The 26325-nt window shown below is 42.2% G+C and overlaps 1 protein-coding gene across 1 annotated transcript in view; it reads left to right on the top strand.

Moving 5' to 3' along the window:
* OIT3 (oncoprotein induced transcript 3) overlaps window positions 1–26325 on the top strand; it is an 85230-nt gene that overhangs the window by 51783 nt on the left and 7122 nt on the right. The window contains exons 4-8 of the mRNA XM_073596551.1: window positions 5979–6101; window positions 11042–11164; window positions 15576–15736; window positions 17126–17541; window positions 20149–20248. Coding sequence (XP_073452652.1) covers window positions 5979–6101; window positions 11042–11164; window positions 15576–15736; window positions 17126–17541; window positions 20149–20248 — 923 coding nt within the window. The remainder of the gene's footprint in view (window positions 1–5978; window positions 6102–11041; window positions 11165–15575; window positions 15737–17125; window positions 17542–20148; window positions 20249–26325) is intronic.

Below are 26325 nucleotides of genomic sequence, written 5' to 3'. Positions count from 1 at the left end.
CGTAACCCCACGGGTCGAGGCCACTGTAGGACTGCCGAAAGTTTCTCTGGGTCCAATCGAAAAACCAGCAGTGGAAATGACATGGACCCAGGAATTTAACCTGTTCCCGATGGAACTCACACTTCTCCAGTTTACAATAGAGATTGTTCTCTCTTAATTTCTGAAGCACACGACAGACATCTGTGTGGTGGCTCTCCAGGGACTTGGAAAATATGAGAATATCATCGAGATAAATCACCACACATAACTGCAACAAATCTCGGAGGACATCGTTAATAAATTCCTGGAAAACTGCCGGAGCGTTACAAAGGCCAAAAGGCATTACGAGATACTCATAATGGCCTGTTCTGGTATTAAACGCCGTTTTCCACTCGTCGCCCGCCTTAATTCTCATGAGATTGTAAACCCCTCTCAGATCAAGCTTAGTGAAAACTGTTGCTCTCTTGAGGCGGTCAAATAACTCTGTAATCAACGGGATCGGGTAGGCATTCTTAATCGTGAAACGATTGAGACCCCTATAATCAATACAAGGTCTCAGTTCACCGCTCCTCTTCTTCACAAAGAAGAAACCAGCACCAGCAGGAGACAAGGATTTGTGGATGAAACCCCGAGAAAGTGGATCTGCAACATACTCCTCCATGGCTTTATCCTCCAAGACCGACAAAGGGTAAACCCGGCCACGAAGGGGAGTGGTACCAGGTTGAAGGTCAATTGCGCAATCATATGGCTGGTGTGGAGGCAAACTATTGGCTTGACCTTTGTCAAAGACATCGCTAAAATCACGGTACTCCTCTGGCAGGGAGGAGAGTGAAGAGGTACACAGGACCTTGGCTACCTTCCGGAAGCATGTTTCACTGCATTGTGGTGACCAGGTGAGAACCTCAGCATGGAGCCAATCAAAAGAGGGGTTGTGCCTGTGTAACCAAGGATAACCAATAACCAGCGGAAACTTAGGAGAGGAAATCACTTGGAATTGGATTATCTCATGGTGAAGAGCCCCTACGGCTATGGACAACGGAACCGTTTCATGAGTCACATGGGCAGGCTGTAGAGGTCTCCCGTCAAAAGCATCAATGGCAAGTGGAGTGTCACGCAGCTGTAGTGGAATCGAGTGCTTTGATACAAAGGCAGCATCAATGAACAGGCCTGCAGCCCCAGAGTCGATTAGAGCCTGTATCTCGATAGAGGACTTAGCCCAAGAAAGAGGACCGAAACCAGGGGTTTATCTTTCTGGATAACTGGGGATGACACAACATCACGTAAGGTCTGTCAATGACAGGACCTCAAGGTTCAGGTGTTCCCAGGACGGGTAGGACAAGACTTCAAAAAGTGACCTGCCTGGCCACAATAAAAGCACAGTCTCTCCCTCCTCCTAAAGGCTCTCTCATCCGCAGAGAGATGCGTGAAGCCCAAGTGCATGGGTTCATCTTCACTGACTGACTCGGTACCAGGAGGCATGGGAGGTGAGGGAGGCACGGGTGGGACTGCAAAAGCTGGGAGGCAAACGTACAGGAGGCTTCCACAAGCGCTCTTTAAAAGAAAGTCTTTCTCTGAGTCTGGAGTCAATGAGGATGGCAAATGAGATCAAGCTCTCCAGCTCAGTGGGTATATCTCGGGCTGCTATCTCATCCTTGATGGAATCCAAGAGACCATGAGAAAAAGCAGCCACGAGGGCCTCATTGTTCAAAGCAACCTCTGCTGCCAGTGTACGGAACTCAATGGAGTAGTCGGCAACAGTCCTTGTACTCTGATGGGCATGAGGCACTTGGCAGCAGAAGCGGAACGTGCGGGAACGCCAAATACCCTTTTAAAGGAGGCCACAAACTCAGGGTAACTCAAGACAACAGGTTTTTGCATCTCCCATAGAGGGTTAGCCCAGGCCAAGGCTCTCTCGGAAAGCAAAGATATCACAAACCCTACTTCTGTCCGTGGGAAATGCCTGGGGCAGCATCTCAAAGTATATCTCAACTTGGTTGAGAAACCCTCTGCATTGAACTGGATCGCCCCCAAATCGCTGGGGAAGCGGGGCAGAACCAGACATACCTCTTATAGAGGTAATAATCAAGGCGGGTGCCTGCACAGAGGCTGGCGCAGCAGCAGGGATGGCCTGCAAATCAGGTTGTACCGGAGCAGCCATAGTGGGGGATTCCAGGTGAGCCGTGCGACTCAGGAGCATTTGTAACGCCATTGCAAACTGATCCATGCGGTGATCTTGCTCATCCAATCTGGAAAAAATATTACCAACAAGTGGATTGACTGTATCTTCTGAATTCATGGCCTTCGCCTACTGTCAGAAACCATGAACCAGAATGAGACACAAGTACAGTAAAATCACACTTGTTTATTAATAAAAATTAAAAGGTAAATAGAGTAAGCATAGTCAAAGCATAGCCAGAGTCCAGTAACTGGATCGGGTAGTCAGCCAAGCCAGAGTTCGGTAACCAGATCAGGTAATCAGCCCGGCCAGAAGTCAGGGATCCAAGTAGAGGAACAGCAAGCAGGATAAGGAGCCAGAAGGGATGTCAGCAAAGCCGGTCTTTAAACAGGAACGCAGGAGATGGGTTCTTGTGATGTGACCATGGCAAAGGCAGGAATGAAGTGAGCTGGAGATCTTTAAGTAGGCAGAACTGATGAGCAGATCCACAACAGCTGGTTAACTGTGGAGAGAGATGAGAGCTGGCAATTAGCCGACAGCTGAGCGGCCAGCTCAAAGAAGGAAGGGCAGAGCCAGCCCTGACACTTGCCTACAGTCAAGCATGGTGGTGGGAGTGTCATGGTCTGGGGCTGCATGAGTGCCGCCGACACTGGGGAGATACAGTTCATTGAGGGAACCATGAATGATAACATGTACTGTGACATACTAAAGCAGAGCATGATCCCCTCCCTTCAGAGACTGGGCCGCAGGGCAGTATTCCAACATAACAACCCCAAATACACCTCCAAAACAACCACTGCCTTACTAAAGAAACTGAGAGTAAAGGTGATGGACTGACCAAGCATGTCTCCAGACCTAAACCCTATTGAGCATCTGTGGGGCATTCTCAAACAGAAGGAGGAGGAGCACGAGGTCTCTAACATCCACCAGCTCCGTGATGTCATCATGGAGGAGTGGAAGAGGACTCCAGTGGCAACCTGTGAAGTTCTGGTGAACTCCATGCCTAAGAGGGTTAAGGCAGTGCTGGAAAATAATGGTGGCCCAACAAAATATTGTCAATTTGGGCCCAATTAGTACATTTGCACTTAGGAGTGTACTCACTTTTGTCACCAGCGGTTTAGACATTAATGGCTGTGTGTTGAGTTATTTTGAGGGGACAGCCAATTTACACTGTTATGCATGCTGTACACTCACTACTTTACTTTACATTGTAGCAATGTGTCATTTCATCCGTGTTGTCACATGAAAAGATATAATAAAATATTTACAAAAAATGTGAGGGGTGTACTCACTTTTGTGAGATACTGTGTATATATATATATATGTGTGTGTGTGTGTGTGTGTATATATATATATATATATATATATATATATATATATGTGTGTGTGTGTGTTTTATAGTCTAAACGTTAGCCCCATCCCCATAGGCGTGCGCACAGGGTGTGCCGGGTGTGCCCAGGCACACCCTAATCCCCCCCATGCGCATTAGTGTTATCATTCTGTGTAGCAACAGGATCATGGGAAAGAACTCCCTCTTACCGGCTCTGCCATAAGAGAAGTGTTTATCCTTTTCTCTTTCACTGTGCCAGCAGGGAGATCAATGTGCTGGGGTAATATATATGTAGATACATACACATGCATGTGTGTTTGAGCTTAAGGGTGCACACCCTAATGCATTAGACTGCGCACACCTATGCCCATCCCACTAATGACTACATTACTTTATCCTTTCAGCCCATGCTCCCCTTTCACTTCCTCATTATTGATTGACACACTTGCTAGCTATTCGTGCCTGTCCTTTTGCCTTTTTTCTTCCCTACAATCAGCTCTGAGGCTACACATATCTCTCTTCTCTGAGCTGTGTAGTGTGTGAATTCAGCTCCCCACCTCTGAAAGCTCAGACAAACTGTAAATTCCGCACTTTGAATGGATTTAGAGGAGAGATGGCTACAGTTAAAGGTACAACTTATGTGGAAGGATTTGTTTCATCTCTGTGTATCACCTGAGACTAGCCACTGGGTATATGTAAGGGTTTACAACCACTTTAGGAGACCAGACTGTGTATGATTAAAAACAACATAAGATTTATTATTAATGAAGCAAAAACCATCCAACGCCAGCAAACAGAATACAAGGCAAAAGTGAAAATATATACATGAACAGTAAACCAAGTGACCAACCAGGGAGACAGAACAGGAAAGGGACCAAAACTGGGATCAGGAACAAGGGGAGTAGATAAGAGAGTAGAAGGGTACAGGATGCATGTACTGGAACGAGAACAGGATCATGGTATGGATCAGGATCAAGGTCAGGTGCTGATCAGCAATAACCAGGTACATGGCACACAGTCAAAACACTGAGATTTCTAAGGGAAACTAGAGGATGGCTATATACAGTACCTCCTCCTTCAGGTGGGGACTGATTATTGGCATTTACTGGCTACTGGGAGACACCCGCTAGTGGACACAGGAACTACACTCTTCAGCTCTGTGACTACAGTGCCACCGGCAGATGAACCAGGTCCTGATAAGGATATTTTAGGGACTTGTTCAGGTCACATATCAGTGTTTAAGAGAAGAACATAGCACATACACACTGCGTGTAAACTGGATGTAGTATGGTATACTGGGGCAGTGTTCTGTACCAGTGTTGGCAAGTACTGTAGCTGTGGTGCACTGTTATAGACCACACCCATTTTCCTGCATGCTAGATAATATTTACAAAGAGTGCATAGAGTAAAGTTAAATGCCACCATGTCACAACCCCATATGAAAACCTAACTCCTGTAAGCAACTGCATTCTCTGAGTCTAAGGGGTAGCTGAATGATTGATATATTCCACAGTCATGTCCAACTGGACCCTTTCTGGAATTTCCTGCAACTGATTAGACCAGTGTAAAAGAGCCAGGCAGATTGCTCGCCCCTCCAGAATACTGAGGGACAATGATTCTTCCTGTGGAGACCAATTTCCCTGTACTGAAAAAGTGGCCCAGAACTCATAGTTACATAGTAGGGGAGGTTGAAAAAAAGACACAAGTCCATCAAGTCCAACCTATGTGTGTGATTATATGTCAGTAATACATTGTATATCACTGTATGTTGTGGTTGTTCAGGTGCTTATCTTATAGTTTCTTGAAACTATCGATGCTCCCCGATGAAACCACCGCCTGTGGAAGGGAATTCCACATCATAGCCGCTCCTGCTGTAAAGAACCCTCTACTAAGTTTAAGGTTAAACCTCTTTTGTTCTAATTTTAATGAGTGGCCACGAGTCTTATTAAACTCCCATCCGCGGAAAAGTTTTATCCCTATTGTGGGGTCACCAGTATGGTATTTGTAAATTGAAATCATATCCCCTCTCAAGCATCTTTTCTCCAGAGAGAATAAGTTCAGTGCTCACAACCTTTCTTCATAACTAAAATCAAAAGTGATGCAATGTGTATAAGACTGTGAAAAAAGCTGAGGTGCAGCAGATGCTGCAGGTGTACCAAAGCCCGGGGTGCAACAATGACCAGGAAGCATTGCAGCGGGGGCCTAGACTAAGGTTGAATTGTTGGTGACTAACAAAAACAACTTCCGTAGCTCAGGAAGTGTAAAGACATGTCAGTGGCAGATTGAGGAAGCACTGAAGCTTGGAAGGTAAGTAGCCTTTCTAGATCTACTCATCCGATTTTCTGACGTGTACTTTTCAATATGTAAGGGCAGCCTAGAAGCACAGTTCTTCCAGCTCTTACTCAACCCAAGTGATCACATGACCATTCAAATGAATATTGTATGTTATAGAAACTAACCACTACTTTTGCATGACTTTTTCAATACTTGCAGATGAGAATGAATGTGAGGATAATAATGGAGGCTGCAGTGACATCTGTATCAACCTGAAGAACTCCCATCGCTGTGAGTGTGCGAAAGGAAGAGTCTTGAAAGAAGATGGAAAGACATGTGAAGGTGACTTGCATATTGGATCAAGTTTGTATTTGGTTCTTTTAAGAAGTATTGAGGATTTGTGATAGCTCACCTGTCCTAGTGCAACAGTCTTGTGCAGTTTGTGTCCAGTGTTCATAACATTGTTATGCAGATAACAAAACGAAAAAGTCCAGATGGCCACACTCCAATGAAAAAGATTTTTTTTAATAATGTAGATCCATACAGCAAGGATAAAACCACTAACGCATTTCACACCATCAAGGCAGGTGCTTATTCATAGCTATATTTCCTCTATTGTTATGCAGATACACAAAAATACCAGCACTATTTTTTTCTCATAGAAGCTTCTCTCATGGACTGCGTGCAGCAAAACATATTTTTATATATTTTGGAATGCTCGATACTATGGTATAATCATTGTTATTGTAGCGCTTCTCCCGTGAGGGCCACTTGCTGAATTTATACCCCACTGGTTGCCCCAACCATGCAAGTCCCCCGACACCTCTGACACCGTGGGTTCAGACATTTTTGTTAATAACAAAAATAACTAGAGACAATTACACAAGTTTAAGTGAAATAGTTGAATCTTGTTTACTGAAAGGTAATAAGCATTAGATTCCAGTGACATAAATATAGTCCTTGGAAAATTTCACTAGAGCCAAAGGCAACAATGATATGATACAGTAGAACCAGGGGTGGACTGACCATTGAGCCACTCGGGCACTGCCCGAGGGCCCTGGGCCACTAGTGGGCCCCATCAGGGTTGCCAGCTTCAGTAAAACCAGGGACAGTATGTATAAATCTGTGTTTTTTTTACATCTGTCTGTGTATACTGTGTGTACATGTATGTGTATACTGTGTGTGTGTATACTGTGTGGCCCCATAATCTCTGATTGCCTGGGTGCCCCATAATCTCCTATTGCCCGGGGGCCCCATGAGTTATCAGTCCGCCCCTGAGTAGAACAGAAACACTAACTGCAGGATTTAAAGACTTCTCTACAGAACACACAGTTTAGTTGCAAACCTATGTGAAAAGGCAGGGGGAGGGCAGAGGAGTGACTGTCAAACCACTCCCTTCTGTGCCTCAACACCACAGGCCAGATGTATCAAAAGGTTATGTAGCAAAATAGACTATAATTGCAACGAACCACTAGTCCCTGCCCTATCTGTATCCCATATTATCCCTTTAGTGCCCAGCTTTATCAAACTGACATCATATTTGTGAGCCCAACCAAAGGGATTGTGGGATTGGTAGTTCCATGGCTGTTCCCCTGCATGACACTGCATCCGGACTACATATACCAGGGACTTTTGCTACCACCAGGGAGATTGCTGGGAAGAACTATAAAAGAAACCAGAGACCCACCTTGCGATCTCTTCCTCCGGGGCCTCGCGTGTGAAGGACCTCTCCACTCAGGGAGAGTGAGGTCGCGGTCCACAGCATTCTCACCTGACCGAGAGGGGATCCAGCGCTGCCTGATCAGCATCATTTCTACAGTGCAGCTACCCATGCTTCGTGCTCCAAAACGAGGAATCCTCACAAGCAGATCTGCAGCCAGAACATTCATTCGGGAGTCACTAGCTGAAAGGCGTGGAATTGGCCTGGTCATTGGTGAGAGGGCCATCGCCCATCTTTACAAACCTTTCCTTTGTTTCATTGGGACACTGTGCACAGACAGCTTTACCTTGGGAACACTTTACTGCACCTTCATTTGAACACTGTACATAATTCTCTTTAGTTACAGTCATCACAAGATACTACAACTCTGTTACTACACCCTTTTGGATACAATTAATGAGCTCCGACTGCTGGTGAAGACCATCAGATCTACAACAGCGACATTCTGTCATTGCTACTTAAAGGGCCCTTACACCATCCATGTTTAGCTGCATCTCTCATTAGGATCAGAGGTTAAACAAGCAGGCCTGGGTTTCTCTTTCTAGAAGTATTGTCAGCATTGCTTTTTAACTTGTTTATCCTTCAGGTTATGTCCAAGTGGTATCCTACTGTACATAGGTGTATATAATATTCTGTTGTTGCCTTCTGTCTCAACTGACATTTCTTAAGTGGTCATTCGGCTGACTCAGTTGAACCATTACCCCTTTGTACAACTTTACCTTAACTGAAGTATTCCAGTAAACGTTAATAAAATATAAATGCACTGAGTGCTGTCTTATTACTTAAAGGTGTTGCAATGAGAGTGTCAGGTAGGTTGGAAGGTTCACAGGGTCATGGCGATGCAGATGATCAAAAGAAGGTAAAGTGATCTGGTGATGGCTTAGGCAAAAGTGTACTTGTAGTGCCCTGTGGAAGGAGGAACGCTATTGCAGCTCTACAAAGAGTAAATGTAGTGCCAAGTCCCACAGACTTAGGTAGAGGAACAAGACAATGGTGTCTGTATGCAGTGTCTCTTGTGGTATTAGGATGGGCAAGTGCCCGCTCACCAGTTCCAACGCTTCTTGATGCTGGAAAGTGGAGTGGACCTCCGCATTGGGCCTCAGTAGAGCCCTGCTCAAGATGTTATGCGGTCTGGGAACACACCACACTGCAGCTCGGCTGGATCTGGCATGGACATGTGAAGAATGGCCTCCAGGCTGCCACTGAATGGTCAGAAATAGCTGGCAGTGGATGCTCCTGCACCCACATGTGATGAGTCACTCTCTCTCTGCAGCACAGGCCACGACTCAGCCACAGTACACACTGACAAAGAGTCATTGCTAGCAGTTTCAGGCCGGAGTACCATGAAAGAGATTCCACCTGCACATATGCCTTTTAACATCTCTTTTAGCATCCTGTTGTTCTTCCCCATCCAGCTGGTATTTGTAGTTCAAAACAGTCCAGCTGAATGCAAATCTTGGCTCCATGGACTACACATCCCAAGATGCTTTGCTTTACTCTTCAGAACTCAGTCACTCTATATTCAGGATATGACAACACAGAGTCAAGGCTGAACACTAGGGGAGAACAGCTTCACAAAAGAAATGCTACACAGTGTCTCCTGACAATGCAGGCAGCATTAGCTAGCTCCTGGCTACATTATGCTTAAAGTGGGTGTAAACCCGAAATTTTTTTTTTTTTTATGTCATAATGTAGAATATAAGATCTCCTATCATTTGAGCCCAGTCTTGCCACAAATAGTTAATCCAGCTCTGAGCAATCCTCTTTTATTGTTCAGTGAGATAAAACTTGACAAACAGAGAAAAATGTTGTCAAATCCTCCCCCTTGCTGTGATGACAGGTGATTTACATATCTCGTGCACTAGGCACGAGATATGGCATGCTGCAGTCATGTGATTACTTTCTTGTCTTTTCACTGGATGTTTAGAGATCATAGCACAAGTTCAGTGTAAAAAATACACAGGAGAAAATGCATATTGACAAGGGGAGTGTAGAGGTGGGCGGGGAGTCTACTGACATCATGACTCCACCCACTGAGCTCCAGACAACAGACCCACCCACAGAATCTGCAGTTTTTCGGGTCTCATAACAGACAGAGGGGAGACATTTGACGGGTAAAGATACATGCAGGAGGCATGTATATCCTTATAGATAACCCCTATGGCAGTAGTTTAGAAAGGATGACATTGGGTTTACATCCACTTTAAGGTTCAGATGGTTCAGTGAGCATAAATATGCTTTCCTGCATTTGACCCAGTGAAGCTTTCATGGTTTTGTATATATATATATATATATATATATTACAAACTTTATTATAATGCTAAGCACTCGTGCCAGTCTAATGCCCTGTACACACGATAGGATTTTCCGATGGAAAATGTGTGATAGGACCTTGTTGTCGGAAATTCCGACTGTGTGTAGGCTCCATCACACATTTTCCATAGGAATTTCCAACACACAAAGTTTGAGAGCTTGCTATAAAATTTTCCGACAACAAAATCCGTTGTCGGAAATTCCGATCTTGTGTACACAAATCCGACGCACAAAGTGCCACGCATGCTCAGAATAAATTAAGAGACAAAAGCTATTGGCTACTGCCCCGTTTATAGTCCCAACGTACGTGTTTTACGTCACCGCGTTCAGAACGATCGGATTTTCCGACAACTTTGTGTGACCGTATGTATGCAAGACAAGTTTGAGCCAACATCCGTCGGAAAAAATCCATGGATTTTGTTGTCGGAATGTCCGATCAATGTCCGACCGTGTGTACAGGGCATTAGACTCTCTTTTCCCACTACTGAGAATGGTTTGCTGGTGTAGAAACTAAATTAACTGTGCGCTGAATTAACAAATCCAAATAGCTGTAGTAGAAAAGACACAGCGATGCTTGTTATTTTCTGATTTGTGGATTTGTCTTGGATTTGTGGATATATCATACAATAATATTGCAATCCTTTTTTCTGACAGCTCCATGTCAGCCTACCACTGGGAACGCTCTGCCCATACCCCCACCTGCAGGATCTAACTCATAAATTTGACTCCCTCCCTCAGGCGGGCGTTACCATTAAAAGATGATCTGGCCTTCAAGGAAGTACTCATTCACTGCATTTGTTCATAGAAGATGAAGCCTAAATTGATAGCAAGGTTTTGTGATTGTGGGCAGTCTGGCTTCCTGCCTCAAGATAAATGTCTGATTTGGCAGTTTGCGAATAAAGAACAGGGTTATCTGACCCCTACACAGTCCTTCTGCAATTAGTAGCCCAACTAATCATACAGGTTTTCCTTTATCTTGCACAGGTGCTTTAAATTGTTCTTCTGCTTTTACTTTTTCTCACTTTTTTTAAAGGTACTAATGATTAAAAAAGCAGCGAGGAACATATATAGAAATTTTTTGGTAAAGAGATGACATATTTTTGGTAAAGAGATGTATTTTGGTTATAACTATTTTTTACTGTACATTATTTGGTATATATGATTCATTCTTACAATTTATGGCACATGTTTTTCAATCTTATTTTTTTCAATGTTGTCTTGTTATAAATCATTTAACTATCTCTCTTAGATATTGAAGGCTGTCAAAATAACAATGGAGGTTGTAGTCACAGCTGTGTTCTATTTGGTGATACCTACCAGTGCCAATGCCCACGAGGGCTTCTCCTGTCTGAGGATAACCATACATGTCAAGGTATGTTTTCAGAAAAAAATTGCAAATTCTTTTTTTTAGTTTTTATTTTTTTAATGTAACATTTGGCCCACAAATTTGGTGAATGTTTTTAAAACATTTTCATAATTTACTGGCCACATTTAGTGAAGTAGTCATGCTAAATAATTCTATAGTCTTGCCTTACATTAAATTAATGTTCTTCATCGGTAGCAACTGAAATGGTGGAATTATATTTTTCGTAACATTACCTGGGCCCTGGCATACCAACAACTGTGGAACATTTATTATGAATTATTCAAGTTTCTCTCTGAACAATTACTTTTGAATAAACATCTCATGAAAAAAAATCAAGAATTTCAAAATAAGAACTTACAAATAAAGAAACAATGACAAATATGGTCCCAGCCCACCTGCTTTTTATCTTTTTATTGGAGTTTATAAATTTATATTACATATTAAATATAGCCATGTCTTATCTTTTGTTCCCCTGACCCTTTATACCTTCCTTTTTCCACTTAAGCATGACATGATACCCAGTGGCCTCTTAATATATTACCTGTCAACTTCTGCTTAATTGCTTCACATTGGAGAAATGTTGAATATTGCTACAGATGTGTTTTTAACTAAGGACAATTTCTAATACCGTGTCATATGGTGGCTACCTGATATGATTGTATTACTCGACATTAGGGATGAGCCCGATGTTCGAGTCGAGCGTAAGTACGACTCGAACATTGGGTGTTCGCCGCAAATTTGAAAGCCGTCGGAACAACGTTAAAGAGGAACACTAACATGAAAAATCAAATGTGCTAATTTTAAAGGGTTATATGCAAGTTATTGTCATAAAAAGTGTTTGGGGACCTGGGTCCTGCCCCAGGGGAGATGTATCAATGCAAATTTTTTTTTTTTTTTTAAACGGACGTTTTTTCGGGAGCAGTGATTTTTTTTAATGCTTAAAGTGCAACAATAAAAATGAAATATTCCTTTAAATATCATGCCTGGGGGGTGTCTATAGTATGCCTGTAAAGTAGCGCATTTTTCACGCGTTTAGAACAATACCACAGTAAAATGACATTTCTAAAGGAAAAATTGTCATTTAAAACTGATCGCGACTGTAATGAATTGTCGGGTCTCGGCAATATAGATAAAACTCATTGAAAAATTGAGCATTGGTTCCCCCCCTAGTCCATTACCAGGCCCTTTGGGTCTGGTATGAATATTAAGGGGAACCATGAACCAAAATTTAAAAAGAAATTGCATGGGGTCCCCCTAAAATCCATACCAGGCCCTTCAGGTCTGATATGGAAATTAAGTGGAACATTGCGCCAAATTGTAAAAAATGGCATAGGGGTCCCCCCCAAAATCCATACCAGACCCTTCAGGAGGTGGAACAGTTGCGTTTTTTTTTTTTTTTTCTCTTTTTCGGTCCGTCGGGCAGTGTGAATTTACATCACGGGACATTTTTATTTTTTTGTTTTTTAATAAAGGTTTTGTCCCAAGTTGTCTCTTTTTTACCATTCTTGACGCTTTTTTGTGAAATGGTAGGGGTACAATGATGTACCCCATTACCAATTCACATAGGGGGCTGAGATCTGGGGGTCCCCTTGTTAAAGGGGGCTTCCAGATTCCGATAAGCACCCCTGCCCGCATATCCCCACAGCCACCGGGCAAGGGTTGTGGGGATGAGGCCCTTGTCCCCATGAACATGGGGACAAGGTGCTTTGGGGTCAGACCCCAAAGCACCCTCCTCATGTTGAGGGCATGTGGCCTGGTACGGTTCTTTTCCTGTGGCCTGCTGCCAGGTTGCATACTCGGATAAGGGTCTGGTATGGATTTTGGGGGGACCTCTACGCCATTTTTTTTTAATTTTGGCGCAGGGTTCCCCTTAAAATTCAGGTTTAGTATGTATTTTGGGGGCCCCTACACCTTTTTTTTTTATTTGGCGCAGGGTTTCCCTTAATTTCCATATCAGACCTGTAGGGCCTGGTATGGATTTTAGGGGGACCCCCACGCAATTTTTTTTTAATTTTAGTTCGGGGTTCCCCTTAATATTCGTACCAGACCCAAAGGGCCTGGTAATGGACTAGGGGTGAACCCATGCCCTTTTTTTAAATGAGTTTTATCTATATTCTCGAGACCCGACAATTCATTACAGCCGCGATCAGTTTTGAATGACAATTTTTCTTTTAGAAATGTCATTTTGCTGTTGTACTGTTCTAAACACGGGACTTTGCAGGCATACTATAGACACCCCCCCCAGGCACGATATTTAAAGGAATATTTCATTTTTATTGTTTCACTTTAAGCATTAAAAAAATCACTGCTCCCGAAAAAACTGCAATTTTGAAAAAAAATGTTTTGCATTGATACATGTCCCCTGGGGCAGGACCCGGGTCCCCAAACACTTTTTATGACAATAACTTGCATATAAGCCTTTAAAATTAGCACTTTTGATCTTTTATGTTCATGTCCCATTGACTTTAACAGTGTTCGTGTGTTCTTCTGAATTTTTTGCCTGTTCGCATGTTCTGGTGTGAACCGAACGGGGGGTGTTCGGCTCATCCCTACTCAACATGTGCCTGTATATGATTGCTCATAGGAACACCTATATGCTATTAGTTAGTTTCCCTTGCTATTTTTTTGCATAATTAAGTTTTATTGAGAGATGTGGGACTATGGCAGTAATAACACTTGATAACATTTGCATAGCCAGAGTATAATCAACAAAAGCTAATAGTGACAATAAGCAATCTTATCATTCAACAACTGCATAACACAAAAATAAACAGTTAAACTGTACACTAACAAAGTGTTTACTGTCAGGGCCATCTTTTCCAAAAATTAAGGGGAATCAAAAAAATAAGTAAAAAAGTTTCCCTTGCTATTCTACAAAAAAAATATATAATTCCAGCCCACCAAAAAAATAGGCATAGACGTCATTGTCTCTGGGAAGACTTCTGAGGGTAGGGTCAATTTTTACGCAGAGTTTCACAAATGTAATCCAAGGATTAGTAGAGATCTGTAACAAAGCAATAGCAGATTCTATGTACAGGCAGTGTTTAATAACTAATCAAAATACTTAAAATATACCTTCACCTTGAGAAAAAACAATCCTACCTGTCTTCCTACTTCCCGAGTGCTGAGTGGTTGGCTTGCCATAGTCATATAACCAGTCCCACTGTTGGAAGAGAATTGCTGAAAATAGCAGTGAGCCAATCAGCTGTGCCTGAAATTACATTACTGGTGAATTTGAACAGTATGCAAAAGGTGTACGAAACAAGGAAGCAGGGTTTAAGTTTTTTTTTTTTTTTTTTGAGAATGTTAGAAAATCATAGCAGGTCGATGAGAGAAGTAGAAAGGTATTTTTTTTAACACTAAGGGTCCATTTATGCAGTTTTCACTCAAGATTTACATAGCATTCACCCAAGAGTCAAAAATGTTCTAATCGGATATAACTTGAAAATGTGTGAATTCTTTATTGAAAGTTCTGTGCATAGACACTATAGTTACAAAAAGGATTAATGATTCAATTTTGTGCTGTGCATAGACACTATAGTTACAAAAAGGATTAATATTTCAATTTTGTTTACCATAGATTAATTCAACAAAAGCCATTTTGCAATTTAATGTTAACAAAATGTACCTTTATATTTCAATATGCAATCACAGATGTTTTAAACAAAAAATGAATGCCACTTCCATGCAATATTGCAGTCCAGTGGAGAGATTTGCTCTCACTTTATATTGTGCCTTAGAAACAAAAAGTAATGGAAGATCTCCCTAATACTCCGTGTGTGTCCAATAAATTTACCACAGGCAGCAAGGTGTGACTTGGAGAGGCAGATAACAATTTCTAATCCATTCAATCAACATTATTTAAATTTAAGGTTTTCAGTTGTGCGTATTTTTATTCCATACGCATCAGATTGTTAGATGATTTTAGCAAAATGGTCCTTAAAGTGTAACAGTGTGTATCAGCAACCTTCGGAATAAATATTTTTTTATGTGTATTTTAGCACCTGGTAAACTTTTTCTGCATAGTCCCAGACATTTTTTTCCCCACAAGCTATTACGTTTCTGGATTCTGTTTGAACCATAACTTTCTCCCTGGCTGCACACTGACATTGTAAGAAATACTTATCATTCATAGTAAGAGCTGGTGTGAAGCTAGAGCTGCACCATTGACCTGCAGCAGAGAGTGATTGTTCTGCCCTGTTACTGAGATCTGTCTCCAATAGAACATTTAATCCTGCCACTAATAACCACCAGGGATTTTCATGCTAGAAAGAGAGAGACATTATCACAAATTGTATTTGTAAATCTAAAAAATGCTTCTATATACCTTGCTCTGATATAATGGAGATGTAGAGGAAAGAAAAACGTTAACTTTGGCCATAATGTTGCTAAAAGTTTTTTCTGCTTTCTATTCCAGTTCCAGTGATATGTAAACCCAGCAACATAGAAGTCTCCGTGCCAAAGGAACTGGTTGGGGGTCTTGAGCTGTCGCTTACCAACTCCTCCTGCAAGGGAACATCCAATGGCACCCATGTCAATATTAACTTCAACCTGAAAACCTGTGGAACTGTCATCAATGTATGTATTTGTTCGTCACTTTATATTATACTGTGAAGAATCTCTTTGAAAGTTGCAGTCAAAGATTTGGCACTTGTAATTTTATTTCAATGGTTGATAGAAATTTGTATGAAAGTGAGAAAAGGTAAAAAAAAAATGGAAATAAAGACACAGGCTGCAGTTTTCAGGACTCTCTATGAACAGAGATGACCATATGTGATTCCCAAAGTCACAGCTAAGCTACTCAGTTTACCAAATATGCCATTCATCTGTGCACTTCCTACCTGTTCTCTGACTCGAAAGGCCATCCTTTGCCCATCTTACCACTAAGCCCCCCCATTGAATACCTAGCAACCTTCATGTTATGTTTAAATGTAGTTTCCCATACAGTCTATGCAAAAAGCTAGCTGAAGGCTAAGATGACTCAGGCCGTATTCTCATTTTCTGGGGATACAAATGCTCTCCCTGCCCCATGCCATGCAACCTCTTTTAGGGTCTTCCCAGTCACATTCCCCATTAAATGCACACGTGTGGCCTGAACTCCCTTAACTTCATAGAAAAGCCCACAGCCGCTCACCCTGTTGAAGGAATAACAGTTGCAGCATGTGACTTTCCCCAGACTGAATACCATTATTGTGGAAGAAATGACTAACTGCAGTGGTTTACTGAGCTCCTATTATGGAAGAATTGGCTAAATCGCTGAAGTTTAGTGTGCAGGCAGTGCGAATAGGGTCTTTAACTCAATGTTATAAATGATAACACTAAACTAAGGCGACTTAGTCTGTGGGCAGATCTCCATTCTGACTGCAATGTGCCAGCATTAGGGGGTGGTGTGATGAAGTGTCTAACATGACACTTTATTCATGTGCATGGTGTGGTGCACTGCTGTAAAGTGACATGTGATCCCTTTCTGTGCACTGTGAAAAAATGCAGCACATCTGCATTTTAATACAGCTCTCTGCATTGCACCTCCGGGCTGTGTTGCAGTGTGAATGGGGCACATAGAAAACTATTGTTTTCTGTTTGTCCTGGCGGTGACCTGCATTCATCCAGTGCAGTAAAACACAGGCCATTGTGCTATGTGTTAATGGGCCTATGGTTTTCTTTGCTTCTCCAAAATTTGTTTTGCATATATTAATATAATTTGCACAGTATTATTTTATTTTTACATCCTTTTCCTTAACAATTTCCAACTTGGTTACAGCTCTAATTTTCAAATTACAAAATTTGTGTAACATTTGCAACTAGCCCATGTCCCAATGATGAATTCTAAGTGAGTAAATACATACAGTCTAATCTGTAAAACTTTCAAAAAAGATTTATTTAGTTATGCAGGACCAAATTTTTTTTTTTTTGTAAAACCAAGATTACTTCTGTTATTGTATTTGAACTTACCTCTGTGTCTTACAGGTAGTAAGTGATAAGATTATCGCCACCAATCTGGTGACTGGAATGCCAAAACAGACTCCGGGAAGTAATGGTGACATTATTATTCGTACCAGCAAGATCATAATTCCTATAACATGTGAATTCCCCAGACTATACACAATTTCAGAGGGGTATGTACCCAATCTGAAGAACTCACCACTGGAGATAATGGGACGCAGCAGAGGCACCTTCCCATTCAGCCTGGAGATCTTCAAGGACAAAGACTTTGATGAGCCTTACAAAGAAACAAAGCCAGTACTAAAGCTCAGAGACTCCCTATACTTTGGCATTGAGCCCCTTATACGAGTGAATGGTCTGGAAACCTTGGTGGAGAGTTGCTATGCCACACCTACTTCCAAGAATGACGAGATCCTAAAATACTACCTAATACAGGATGGGCAAGTATTACATTAATGGTCTAATAAGAATAGCTTGTTGAAAGTCACACTTGTACTGTCTTTGCTAATGGAAAATGAAATGTTTTAATACAACAAGAAAGCAAACAATTCTTTTCAAACTGAACTCCAACCCAAAATTATTTTTTTCATGTTTTTTTTCAGTGTCCCCACTGGGGATATTTTCCAAAAAAATAAATAATTACAGACTCTTCTTTTCTCTATCCAAAACTAAATACAATCTTTTTGCTGCCAATAGGTTATCATATGATATCACAGAATAGAACATTAATTCTGACTGCTTTGCCTGTTAATAAGGAGGCTTTATGCAGTTTCTCCACTTATTTTGAAAAGAAAGAAGTATTTTGTAGATATAGATTGATCATTTATAGGGTAGCTTTGTTTGACTTGTACTCCAAATAATTCATTTTAAATTGATCCCACCCTAAACAGAACATACAAGATTATTTTCAGTACAGTAAGCTTGAAGCTGAACTGAAGGAATTATGTATTTTTTTTAAATAAATTGGACCAGCTTGATTACATGATCACTCCCATACTTCTGCTTTCAGTAAGGTCTCATGCACACTGGACTTTTTACTAACTCTCCTAGACTCCTTCCCTCCTGGTAGCAGCATTTTGGCAGAAAAAACGCTTGATGCTTGTAAACACGTTTAGGTGTAACAAGTGCAGGGGCATTCATTTATTTCATTCGCAAGAATAATAATTTATTCTGACCACAGAAATGAATTAACGCTCAAGCACTAAACACTCCTAGTGTTTACATGCAGCAAGCGTTTTTTCCGTCAAAACGTTGCTGCTCCTGGACGCGCTGACTGTGTTTTTTTTCTGCCTCTAAACGCCTGTGTGTTCATGGATACATAGGCTAACACATAGCTCCCAACTGTCCCTGATTTCGAGGGACTGTCCCTGATTTGGAGCAATATCCCTCTGTCCCTCATTCCTCCTGATTTGTCCCTCATATTGGTCTTATCTATATAGATGTATATAAAATGCACTTTTTAAGTGTCTAAAAGTGTTTTCCAGCACTAAACCTTTCATCTGATTTCTAAATTGCTGCATTTGTAAATTCCAAAAGCCAATATAAAGGAATAGTAGTGGTAAAAAAGCACTTGTGGGTTTAACCAATCTTGTTTTTTTTTGTACAATTCTCCTTTAATGGGACGTGGCAAGGGGTGTGTCCTATGCCTGCATACATTTGCTGATGGGTGTCCCTCATTCCCATCTCAAAAAGTTGGGAGGTATGCTAACATGCAGGGCTTTTGGAGGCAGAAAAAATAAATGCCAGAAACCCCTAACAACCATGTTAAAAACAACCAGTGTGCATGAGGCCTAAATCTGTTGTATTATTTCAGTAAATATAAAGGGTTCTCTATTTGGACAAGGTAGCAATTGTGAAGTTTTCTGTCCCTCCTCTCCACCAATCAGAGAATACCTTGTATTTATAAAAAAGAAAAAAATGTTTGCTGAAAAGCAGAAGTATGGGCACGAGAGACATCTGTTCAGTATACAGGCAGCAGGCTGCTCCACTAGCACCCGGAATAGGATAGCACTGACTGTATGTAGCACAGACTACTACAGAAAATTTCAGGATGTGACCCATAGATAATTACATGCAACCATGTAGCCAAATGTAAGTTTAAAAGATATGTAATTTCTAGAGTTTGGCTTTAAGGTGGCATTGTTTCTATTTTTGCTATATTTTACCATGTTTTACATTTTACCTATTTACCAAAACTTTCCATGTCAAAGTTTTTTAGTGGCAAAATATATTAGCAAATGATCACCCTAAGTCTAATGCCACTTTTTTGTGCTGAATTGATACACTGAATTCTATGTGACTGCAGCAACCACCTTGGCTTTTTCCACAATTTAAAGGTTATATTAATATGTAAGAAAATAAGTCATCCTCTTGTCTTACTCCTGCGAAAGAATGATGAAAATTACATAATTTCATCCGGGGTCTTTTTTAGCTACATATTGTAGATAATGTTTTTGCAAAAGCATAATCTTTTCATGTTGGTACAGTATATGAAAGAAATGATAAGAAAAACAAACATATCATAAAAGCTAATACTCCCAAAAGCAAGGAATACAATTTATTTGTTCTAAGGCAGTTTAGAATGGGAATCTGGTTGTCTTGGGTAACAGTCTCCACTTTTCCATTCCCTAGTTTTTCGCTTCAGACAAAACTTTTTTCTATTTTGGATATTTTATTGGTTAAAGCCTCTTTTAGGTTTTTATTACTGTGTGCACATTTGAAAGATTTCCTCTTTTGTACTGCTTGTTACTGTTGCTGGAACAGATCTGCACATAAAAAAAATGTGACAGATGTACTAACTCCTCCTCATGATATCACTGTGTGCTCCAATTTGAATTCTTTGTGACACTACCACTGAGACAGGAACAGAGGGAAATCTTTACAGTGGGTACACAGACAGCAATACAAAACTGGCAGGTGCTGATTCTTACCCACTCTAAAATGAAGAAAATAATATGTTCAAAAAATTTTGGTTGGATTCCACCCTGGTAAAGTTAAAACAAAATAGAATGTGATGCCAGTCACAATTTCTTCCTTTTATTCCTTAGGTGTGTCTCAGATGATGCTGTGAAACAATACATAGCTAAAGATCATCTCGCCAAACACTTCCAAGTTCCTGTGTTCAAATTTGTGGGGAAGGATAACAAGGTAACAGCAGAAGCTTTATTATTCTGGGCTGTAGTCTGATACGACCTTATGAGTACACATGACAAGATGATGTAAACTTGATAAAAAGGATCTTGGTTTTTCATAAAAGTGAAAGTGGTTCTGAGAGATCCAGAAAAAAGAAATGCTGGAAGTAGACAGGTCCTGAGTGATCCAGAGAAGCCAAATGCTGGAATCAAACAGGTCCTGAGTGATACAGGGTAGCCAAATGTTGGAAGCTGACAGGTCCTGAGTGATCTAGGGAAGCCAAATGCTGGAATCTGACAGGTCCTGAGTGATCTAGAAAAGCCAAATGCTGGAAGCTGAGAGGTCCTGAGTGATTCATTTGGCTTCCTTGGATCACTCAGGACCTGTCAGCTTCCAGCATTTGACTTCCCTGGATCAGACAGGTCCTGAGTGATCCAGGGAAGCCAAATGCTGAAAGCTGACAGGTCCTAGGGTCCTAGGAGATCCAGGGTAGCCAAATGTTAGAAGCTCACATGTCCTGAGAGATCCGGGGGAAACTAAATGCTGGATGCTGACAGGTTCTAAGAGATCCAGAGAAAATAAATGCTGTAAGTAGACAGGTCCTGAGTGATACAGGGTAGCCAAATGATAGAAGCTGTTGGGTTCTGAGAGATCCAGCATAGCCAAATGTTAGAAGCTGACACGTCCTGAGAGATCCAGGGAAGCCAAATGCTGGAAACAGACAAGTAATGAGTGATCCACGGATACCACATGCTGAAAGCTGTGGTCCTCGGAAATCCAGGGTAGCCAAATGCCTGGAACCTGACAGGTCCTGAGAGATCACTGGTGTAGTCAGACGATGGAAGCTGACAGGTCCTGAGTTCTAGGGAAGCCAAATGCTGGAAGCTGACAGGTCCTGAGAGATCCAGGGCAGCCAAATGCTGGAAGCTGACAGGTCCTGAGAGATCCAGGGCAGCCAAATGCTGGAAGCTGACAGGTCCTGAGAGATCCAGGGCAGCCAAATGCTGGAAGCTGACAGGTCCTGAGAGATCCAGGGCAGCCAAATGCTGGAAGCTGACAGGTCCTGAGAGATCCAGGGCAGCCAAATGCTGGATGCAGACAGGTCCTGAGTGATCCAGGGAAGCTAAATGCTGAAAGCTATGGTCCTGAGAGATCCAGGGTAGCCAAATGCTAGAAGCTGACAGGTTCTGAGAGACCCAGGGATGCCAAATGCTAGAATCAGTCAGATCCTGAGTGATCCAGGGAAATCAAAGCTGTAGTCCTGAGAGATCCAGGAAAGCCAAATGCTAGAGTCTGATAGGTCCTGAGAGATCCAAAGTAGCCAAATGCTGCAAGCTGACAGGCCCTGGGAGATCAAGGGTAGTTGGATATTAAAAGACACCAAGTTCTGGGAGATCCAGATTAGCCGGATGCTGTAAGCTGATAGGTTCCTAAACATCCAGAATAGAGAGATGCTGGAGCAAGCTCTAGTTCCCTGGTGCCCAACACATGCCCTGCTGGTGCTCTGCATCCATCCCACTGTGCTCCATGCACAGGGTTGTTTATACTTATACAGGATTTGCTGTCAGCTTTTAGTCCTGACCACCTCTCTCTTGTGAAGCTGCTCCTGTCCCAGCCATGTCCTTTCTGTGTGAAACTGCTTCTACCCTGGCTACCTTTTCCCATTAGGTGTTCGATCCCAACTATTTCTCTCCTATCAAGTTGCTCCTCTCCCAGCCATGTCCAACCCCTGCTTAAGCCACTTTCCTCCTTACATCAGGTTTGTGTGCCTCTGTTTATCTTCAGACCTATTCATAATGTATGACTAGGTTAGAAAATAAACAAAGTTATTCATATAACTGTGTCCAGATGGACTTAAGGACAATGATGACTCATCACTGTACTCATTTCACAGTAGATTACAATGAATGAATTAGCTTACAAACACCATAATTAAAAAATATGAAAAAATAAATTATAAATTTAGCAGCATAAGGAAAAAAAAAGTCCAAATAGCAACTTTATAATTGTTAATAGACATCAACACAAGCATGCACCCAGTGTTGAAAATACAAAAGTTATACCGTATATACTCGAGTATAAGTCGAGATTTTCAGCCCTTTTTTTAGGCTGAAAGTGCCCATCTCAACTCATACTCGAGTCACCGCCGTCTGCCTACATGATCAGCGTGTCATGCAGACAGATCCACTGTTCAAAAGCAGCGCCTCCTCCTAGTCTGAGATGGGCAGAACACTCAATTTCCCAGCAGTCAGTGTACAGCCTATCACGGACATTCTCTCATCCTCGTCCATGGTATGAGGATGAGAGAATGTCCGTGATAGGCTGACTGCTGACTTCTGGGAAATGGAGTGTTCTGCCTATCACAGACAAGGAGGAGGCGCGGCTTTTGAACAGTGGAATGGCTGCCGAATGTTATTATCATACGGTGGATGCACAGCGGCACATGGAGGATGCAGATCGGCACACGGAGGCATGCACAGGACACAGGGACACATGCACAGGACACAGGTAGGCTGCACAGGACACAGGGACACATGCACAGGACACAGGTAGGCTGCACAGGACACAGGGACACATGCACAGGACACAGGTAGGCTGCACAGGACACAGGGACACATGCACAGGACACATGCACAGGACACAGGTAGGCTGCACAGGACACAGGGACACATGCACAGGACACAGGTAGGCTGCACAGGACACAGGGACACATGCACAGGACACAGGTAGGCTGCACAGGACACAGGGACACATGCACAGGACACAGGTAGGCTGCACAGGACACAGGGACACATGCACAGGACACAGGGACACATGCACAGGACACAGGGACACATGCACAGGACACAGGTAGGCTGCACAGGACACAGGGGCACATGCACAGGACACAGGTAGGCTGCACAGGACACAGGGACACATGCACAGGACACAGGTAGGCTGCACAGGACACAGGGACACATGCACAGGACACAGGGACACATGCACAGGACACAGGGACACATGCACAGGACACAGGTAGGCTGCACAGGACACAGGGGCACATGCACAGGACACAGGTAGGCTGCACAGGACACAGGTAGGCTGCACAGGACACAGGGACACATGCACAGGACACAGGTAGGCTGCACAGGACACAGGTAGGCTGCACAGGACACAGGGACACATGCACAGGACACAGGTAGGCTGCACAGGACACAGGTAGGCTGCACAGGACACAGGGACACATGCACAGGACACAGGTAGGCTGCAGATGGACACAGGGAGGCATGCAGCTGCAGATGGGCATTGTTGACCCTCTTTTCCACTTACAGTAGCTGCTGCATTTCTCACTCTCGTCTTATACTTGGGTCAATACGTTTTTCCCAGTTTTTTGTGGTAAATTGGGGGCCTCTGCTTATATTCGGAACGATCTATACTCGAGTATATTTGGTAACTGTGAGGGATGAACTGATGGAGAAAGTAAAAGGTGAAGAAGTGGGGTGGTGACTTCATGATCTCCACCTTGTCCAATCAAACAACATTTGACATCTGTGCAAGTCACTGACCTAGAACAAGTATCCAGATCAGGAAAGTTAAAACTGTCAGAGGTCCTTACCTGCACAGCCTTTTTAGTAAGAATGATAGCCAGGCAACTAGGTTTTACGAATAAGAAGCCAGCATAGGCAGCCTCAATGTGTTCCTCAAGAAAGGTTTCCTTTATTTAATTAAAGTAGAACTGTAGGCAAAACGTTTTTTCATTTTGGATAGAGTAAGTTATAACCCTTGTCAGATTTTTTTTTTTCACCATTTATGTTCCATTGTAGAGATTTCACTTCACTTCCTGTCCTATAGGCAAACAGGAAGTTCAACGGAATCCCAGCAAATTATGGGAACTCCTTGGGGGCCCCCCAGGTCCCCAAAACTAGTGTCCCCATTGGAAGGTTTCACCTCTATTACTTTTCTGGGACAACCCAAAATTTGCGATTTATTTTACTTTCAATGATAGGGAGATTCAACCTCTCTATTTGTCCTGTTGGTCTCTAAAGGGCACAGATAGCAACAAAACTAACAAGGGTTCTATTCCCTCTCCACTCTAAACAAAACTTTTAAAAAGTTTTGCCTTTAGTTTCAGTTAGTATTTTAGTAGTATTTTACTACTTACTTCAAAAAGTCAATTCTGGAATCCATACCTAACCTGTAGAGTTTATTTATTAAAAATGAAACCTTGACTTTTTCAAGCACCAAGTGGATAGGGCTGACAGGACCCTGGGCGTGAAGCTAAGCTTGTTTGCTTTTACTTTTTACTTAAAGCGTAACTGAACCCTCTAATCCTTATGCTGATAGCATTAGTAAAAATATAGGAAAGTACACTATATTGTCAAAAGTATATGAACTTTAATGGCATCCCAGTCTTAGTACTGAACCCTACGGACTGAGTTGGTTCACCCTTTGCAGCTATAACAGCTTCTGGGAAGGCTGTCCACAAGGTTTAGGAATGTGTCTATAGGAATGTTGGACCATTCTTCCAAAAGCGCATTTGTGAGGTCAGGCACTGATGTTGGATGAGAAGGCCTGGCTCGCAGTCTCCGCTCAAATTCATCCCAAAGGTGTTCTATCGGGTTGAGGTCAGGACTGTGCGGACCAGTAAAGTTTCCCCAAACTCGCTCATCCATGTCTTTATGGATCTTGCTTTGTGCACTGGTGTGCAGTAATGTTGGAACAAAAGGGACCATCCCCAAACTGTTCCCACAAAGTTGGGAGCATGAAATAGCATCCCAAGACATTGTGGACAGGCGCCTGAAGAGTTCCCTTCACTGGAACTAAGGGGGCAATGTTTGAGATCAGGACTCTGTGCTGGCCAGTTAAGTTCCTTCACCCCAAACTCGCTCATCCATGGCTTTATGGACCTAGCTTTGTGCACTAGTCCAAATCATTTGGGGAGGGGTGATTATGGTGTGGGGTTGTTTTTCAGGGGTTGGGCTTGGCCCCTTAGTCCCAGTGAAGGGAACTCTTCAGGCATCAGCCTACCAAGACATTTTGGACAATTTCATGCTTCCAACTTTGTGGGAACAGTTTGGGAATGGCCCCTTCCTGTTCCAACATGAATGCGCACAAATGCACAAAGCAAGGTCCATAAAGACATGGATGAGCGAGAAGAGGTGAAGCTGTTATAGCTGCAAAGGGTGGGCAAACTCAATATTGAACTCTGTGGACTAAGACGGGGATGCCATTAAAGGTAATGTGAGTGTAAAGGCAGGCGTCCCAATACTTTTGACAATATAGTGTATATCATATTTACTGGTTTTAAACTTATTTTTCACATTCCTTCAGTTACTTTCTGGGTTTCAGGACTAGGCCAAAATTATGTTATACATCCCAGGAGTCTTCAGGAGGGGAGGAGTGGTTTTCTTAGCTAAGCATGCCCTCCTGCCTGTATGGCTGAGCTAAGGGCAGATGGATTCCAGGAGATAAACACTAAATGAATCATCTGCCCTTACTCGAGATCGCTGTGGCTAGAAATGCTAGGAGGTGTTTTTCAAAGTGATTTCTGAACAAAATAAATCATGGAGACATAGATGGATGGATGGATGAGTTTGTTTTGAATATTAAAAATTATTTAACCTCCCAGACGGTATGATTATTTCGGATTTTAGGTGCTGAAAGCGGTACAATTATTTTGCATGGAAATTTGGCGTTTTATATTGTAGGCCTGTAATTCTTAACAATAACACACTTAAATCTGTCCAAACAAGAGTCTAGTAGATATCCCGGGTATGATAAAGTTTGAAACACAAAAACATAAATTATAATATAATAAATAAATATAAATAATTAAAAAAAATAATCATATAATAATAATAAAATTAATTTCTCCATAAATCACTATCGCTCAATTCTGCAAGTGTTCTAATTTACTATCGCTGTTTTCTAGCTGGTCTAAAGCCACTTTTGACGTAAAGGGACACTTTTTGGTTGCTATGGACAATCTCCAGTTTCCAGGCAGAAAGAACAGTATATATAACATAAAACTGCATGCAGGGCATGGGCCAAAGCACTGGGGACAAAAGGGATGTGAAATAATTTCATACAGTACTGTAATCTGTAAGATTTTT

The sequence above is a fragment of the Aquarana catesbeiana genome, linkage group LG08 (assembly GCF_042186555.1).
Source record: "Aquarana catesbeiana isolate 2022-GZ linkage group LG08, ASM4218655v1, whole genome shotgun sequence".
In the NCBI taxonomy this organism is placed as follows: Eukaryota; Metazoa; Chordata; class Amphibia; order Anura; family Ranidae; genus Aquarana; species Aquarana catesbeiana.
The sequence above is the reverse complement of the archived record's forward strand: the minus strand, read 5'-3'. Positions and strand labels throughout refer to the sequence as shown.